Source organism: Buceros rhinoceros, unplaced genomic scaffold, assembly GCF_000710305.1.
Source record: "Buceros rhinoceros silvestris isolate BGI_N320 unplaced genomic scaffold, ASM71030v1 scaffold2526, whole genome shotgun sequence".
Taxonomy (NCBI): domain Eukaryota; kingdom Metazoa; phylum Chordata; class Aves; order Bucerotiformes; family Bucerotidae; genus Buceros; species Buceros rhinoceros.
This window is the reverse complement of record NW_010417933.1, coordinates 41,158-46,604: the sequence shown is the minus strand read 5'-3', so window position 1 is coordinate 46,604 and position 5,447 is coordinate 41,158. Positions and strand designations below refer to the sequence as shown.

General features: G+C 55.4%; 1 protein-coding gene across 1 annotated transcript in view; it reads right to left on the bottom strand.

The window, feature by feature from the left end:
- PIK3R5 (phosphoinositide-3-kinase, regulatory subunit 5) overlaps nucleotides 1-5,447 on the bottom strand; it is a 25,343-nt gene that overhangs the window by 13,347 nt on the left and 6,549 nt on the right. The window contains exons 2-4 of the mRNA XM_010138330.1: nucleotides 4,088-4,188; nucleotides 2,579-2,647; nucleotides 1,710-1,848 (exon numbers count right to left, since the gene is read on the bottom strand). Coding sequence (XP_010136632.1) covers nucleotides 1,710-1,848; nucleotides 2,579-2,647; nucleotides 4,088-4,188 — 309 coding nt within the window. The remainder of the gene's footprint in view (nucleotides 1-1,709; nucleotides 1,849-2,578; nucleotides 2,648-4,087; nucleotides 4,189-5,447) is intronic.

Sequence of the window (5,447 nt, the reverse complement as noted above, 5' to 3'; positions counted from 1 at the left end):
GACCCAGCCCCCCCCGGGTGGGGACCCAGCACCCCCGGGCCCCTCCTGTTGATCCACACGGGCCCCTCAGTTACGGCAGTGTTCACCCCTCTGGCAGAGGCACCAGCCCCAGTTTGCACATCAAAGCTATTGCATTCTTGGCAAATACTGACAGCAGCTTGTTCTCGGTTAATATTTACCCTCACCTCAATAAAAAGCTTTTGCTTCAGCCTCACGGCAGGTCACAGAGGGTGTGCAACAAGCCTACAAGGTCCTGGCCAGCTTACCAGCAGAGGACACGTTTTCACTGTTCCCTGCTCCAGCTGGGGGAGGTCACAGCAAGGGGGAGCCCTGGGCTGCCACGCTTCCCACACGGCATCTTTTGGCAGGGGTGAGGGAATTTCATACGCTTGTAGCGGGGAAATGGCCTTTGGACCAAAGTCCACAGCTCATACGGCCCCAGGCACTGGTGATGGTGGCGATAGCAGGGGAGCAGGATGCAGCAAACCCTCACCCTGGGGCTTTCCCAGCGGTCTAAAACACAGCCCTGACCGCTATCACGGCAATAAGGGACTAGGATGGGATGAGCATCCCACCTCCAGAGCGACCCTGCAGCTCTAAGCTGGACGCAGCCCGGTCAGGCCTTGCCTGGTGGCCATGGCCATTTATACTGGTGGAGCCTCGAGCTAGGGGTAAATCAGCCAGTCAAGTGCCAACCCTGCACATGGTTTGGGGTTTTTTCTTAATCTCTGTGTTCTTTTGAAAGCATCTTTCATCCCATCTGAACCAACAAGCTCCCATCTCCACAGGACGTTGCTGCCGTGACAGAGACCCTACATTTCACATCCCCATCAAGGCTCCCCAAAGCAGCTGCCTGGTTTGAGGAGGTGGGGAAGCCCCCCCAGCTCCAGCCCCAGCCCACGTACCCATCCAAGGCCTCCCAAGTCCTGCTGCCATGGCCCTGTGCGGGATTAAATACAGGCTGAAATCTGCTCTGTGTGATAACAGCTCTCCGTAAAACACCAAAAGACATGGAGATTAGAAGAAAGGGCTTTTTAGAGATAATTGGAAGAGCTGCTCCATTGGGAACCACAGGACATGTATGAGGAGTCCTTAATTAAGAGGAGCACTGCTGCTGCGACCTATAGATGTGCCCAAAGCCGTATCACAAGGTAGTGTTTTGGCTGTAAAGAAAGAGCCGTGGAGTCCCTCAGCCCTACGGAAACCTCCACGCAAGGGTAGGCTGGAAGGGTCCAGCCACCTTGATGCCAATGAATGGACTCACTGTTACCACCCCAGTTACACCACTGAGCGTCTCAAACAAAGCCCAGGGCTGGGCAGGAGCAGCCAGCACATGGTTTGCCATGGAAAAGACCGACCAGACTGAAAGGCAGCCAGGAAATCTGCTCGTTCACGCTGGTTCGGAGCTGAGAGTCCCTAAGATGCTCCCACTACCTTGCACGCAAGGCAGCCACCAAAAACACAGCCCTGCCCTGCTCCTCCAGAGGAATCTGGTCTCACTCTGTGCTGGACCACCAGGAAGATCATCCAGAAGGTGGAGGGCAGAAGTCCTCACCTCCTGGAAGAGCTGAAGTTTGGGATGCGCGAGGTAAATGTGGACACCACGCTCAAGGGATTCACGGAGCAAGTGGGGTATGAGACAGCAGAACCAGGAGAGTCTCGGGAACAAGCAGCACATGGAAACCCCACACCAGGGCATGAGCGCTTACCAGGGGCCTTGAGCTCATTGCTGATGAAGGTGAGCAGCTCACGGAAGATGTCACAGTAGGGCACAGGCCAGGTCAGGAAGCTGTGATATATGCTGGCAGCTTTCAGGAGCAGGTCGGAGCCCGGTGGGAAGTGGGGAGCCTGCGGGTGATGGGGAGGCAGAGTTAGAAAGGGCACACGGACACGGGCCTTGAGCGCTGCGTAAAAACTCGAGGGTTTAGGCTGTAAGTGGGAGAAGCAGCACTTGGAGCAGAGGTTCACCCTGTCCTCTCCCAAGGAAGGGTCAAAGGTCCTCACTGAGAACAGCTCGGAGAAAGCCCCATCTGTCCTGCCCCTTCCCAACCTCCCGGCTGTGGCTCACATGCCAAAGTCTATATATAAATTTAACAGCCACGGATCCATACAGAGGAATCGCATTAGCGAGACCTGGCAGCAGTGATTTCCTTGGAATAATGATGCATTGTGCTAATAATAATAATAAAAAAAAAGTATTTCCTGCGAGGGCTCTGCTCCTTTTCATTAGCGCTGCCTATATGTTTTGCACCAGTATAAAGGGTAATGACAACAATTTTCCTTCTCTGCACAGAGATATTGTCCGTCTCCCTTTCTGATTAGCCCACCTTTAAATAAAAAGCTTAAAAGCCCTGAAGCTCGGTTTTTTCATCTCAGCTTGTGCAATGGCTGCCTGGTGTTCACCCCTGTAGGTTCACACAGGATCTTTTTCCGAGCCGAACTGATCCAAGCAGACCGTGGTGTTCCAGACAAAAGCCACCCCGATGTGGTGACCGTTCTGCACGGCTCCACAGGGCGCCTGAGCCGGTGGCTCCCCGCGGGCTGGGACCAAGCTACGTGCAGCAGCCTCAGGACTTACATACAGGACGGCGTAGTAGAAGAGCAGCGCCAGGGGGGTTACGAGGTCGTAGTCGCACTTCTCCTGCACCTGTAGGGAACAGCCCCAGGGCACAAGGGTGAGCTGGGTCGTTCATCACGTACCCAAAAGCATCCTTGGAGGTGCTGGGGGACCCTGACAGCGCAGCTGTATGCCCAGCACACACCGCTGCAGCACCATCCCCAGCAGACTTCCCTTGTCTCCGCAGGGAAATAACCCCTAACGCTCCAGTAACCCCCATCGATGGGGCAGGCAGATCCGCATGGATTCTGCTCTGCCTTTACCCTCGAGACACTGGATTTGGCCAAGCTCCCGGCCCGCCAATGCTCCTGATTTGTGCAGAGTTGCATGAAATTCCACGAACGTGGCTCACAGCAGGTGGTTTGGAGAGGCAAGCGGGCAGCCCAGCCCTGGGAAGCGGCTTGTAAATCTCAGCAGCACAGTGCGTTTTTGTCCCAGTCTTTGCCAGTGAAGAGCCAGCAGAATTAATTCACCGAGGGACTTAACGATGGCTCAAGGATACGCTTGCAGACACCCTCTCCCCTTCTCCGTGAGCACAGTGCAAAGCACAATAACCCCTTACGTAAAGCCTAATGTAATAAAACACTACGTGCAGCTACATCAAATCCAGTCATTCACAAAAAATATTAATGGATTAAACCAAATTTTGCTACTCTGAACTGGTACCAGCTCTGCAGCCCGGCAGCTAGACAGCCTTCCTTTCCCCCAGAATGAAAGGCACATTTACCCCATCACGTGAATCCCAGAGCTGAGGATTTAGGAAACACATCACCGTTTCCTGCCACATCAAGGGATTCCTCTGAGGTCCTCCCGCCCGCAGCCCGGTGTGACCTGGCTTGACCGCCGATGCCTCCAGGTTCTCCAGCACATGACGGGACCGTGGCAGGCTGATACGATTGGCCCTGCTGCCGTTTTGCCTCCCTGCTGTGCTTGACCTGACTGTCACCTGCCGCAGTGCAAACCCTGCCCGCGGTCCCCAGCGTCCCAGCAATGCTCCTGGTGCTGCTGCAGGAAGCCCTGCAGAGCCGCAGAAAAGTTTCCATCAAAAACAACAGGAAACCTTCAATTTGCTCTGATGTGGACTAGCAGCTCCCGGCTTACGCAGGGGACGGTCTGGGGAAAGGTGGCTCCATCCACACAGCCCTGTGAGCAGGGCTGCCCCTGCATGGCACCGGGCAGCACCCTGGGAAAGCAAACCCTTTCCCTGGGGATCTGCAGTGCTGCCCAAAGAAGAGACGCCAGAGCTGGGTTTCACCCTTGCAGTTCCCATGTGCTGAAAGCTGGCAGGACACACAGGGCTGTTCCCACCCCCATTTCAGAGCTGCCAAGCAAGCATCACCCAAACCCAAGCTGCAGTGCTCCAGCAATAACTTACCGCAACCCAACATCACCTGCCAACCATTTGGGCCAGCCCTGCTGCTGACACCACCTCAAAGCCCACAGGACCTCCCCAGCAGCCCCCCAACTCACCTCTTTGGCTTTGCCAAGGATCTTTTCCACGAGGATGAGGTAGTTGCCGGCGTCTCGGCTCACCAGCTCCTGCAGGCTCCAGCAATTCAGGCACAGCCCAGCTGCGGGGGAGACAGAGCCGCTGTCACTCACAGCCCCATTCAAGAAGGTCACAGGAAGGATGAACAACTGGAAGAGGTCAGGGTGAAGGTGTTCGCTGCCCTCATCAGGTCACAGCAGAGAAAAAAATCCTCCCAACCTTGTTCTGGACAGATCTAATGTCACCAGTGGTGCTTATCTCCGCAGCATCGTTCCATACCCAAGTTCCTCCATCCTCTTGCTCACACAGCCCAAAGCGTTCAGCTAGGGCGGACGCCTCTTGGCCAACTGACATGCCTGCGCTGCCACATGCCTGCTGCGGAAGCCAGAGGATGCGCATGGCACGGGTGGATGCCCACCTTCATTCTGCCCCAGCACAGAAAACCCATTAGCGTGATCCTTTGTCCTGCTGCCCCCAGGCTCAAACACCCCAGATGCACAATCCTAACTAGTAACTCGTTCAAATCCTGCAAAATTCAGCTCCTCGACAGGCACATCCAACCCCCTCCACCTGCATCGCACCTGAGGGAAGATTCTGCATCCCCTTGACCAGCTTCCCCACGCCCTGGAGATGCATCACATCAGCACCACGGCAGTCCGAGCTCACGGCAGCATCGCTGTTAAGGCTGCCCAGCATTTATCCCATCTCTTAGCACCTTCAGATCTTCATTAAATATATTAAAACCCCACCGGGAACTTAGCCAAATTGAGGGATGGAGGGTCCTTCATCCCAGTACACTGAAACCCCCGTGGCCACACAACTTTTTACTTTCAATGAATCAACATTTTCCAGCAGAGAAAGATCCTGCTGTAAAGTTTCCAGGAAGCTCAGCTACACTCGCTGTTAATTACAGTCACAATTTTTAATTAGCCTCCGGTACTCCCAGCACCTTTGCTGACAGCCAGAGCACAACTCTGGGCTGCGATGTCTTGTCAGCCAGGGCACAACCGCAGCGACCCGGTAATTCAGCGATGATCCACTCTCCTGCCAGCTGCTTCCATAAGCCAGCACAACAGCACAAAGCCACGGCCAGGGTGACCCTGGCACATTGCTCAAATAAATCCACATCGTCCCAGAGTGCGGGGAAAGCCCCAGCACCTGCGAGATGGTCAAGACAGGGCAACCAGCCCAGCAGAAGTGGTCAGAGCTGCTGAGAGCTTTGCTGACCTCGGCAAGAAGCGGCTGGGCTCACGTGGTGCCGTGGAACAACCCGGGAGGGTTATTTCTCCCGTGAGAGCCCGGCAGCGCTGCAGCTGCCCAGGGCCGTGGGGAGCAGGATCC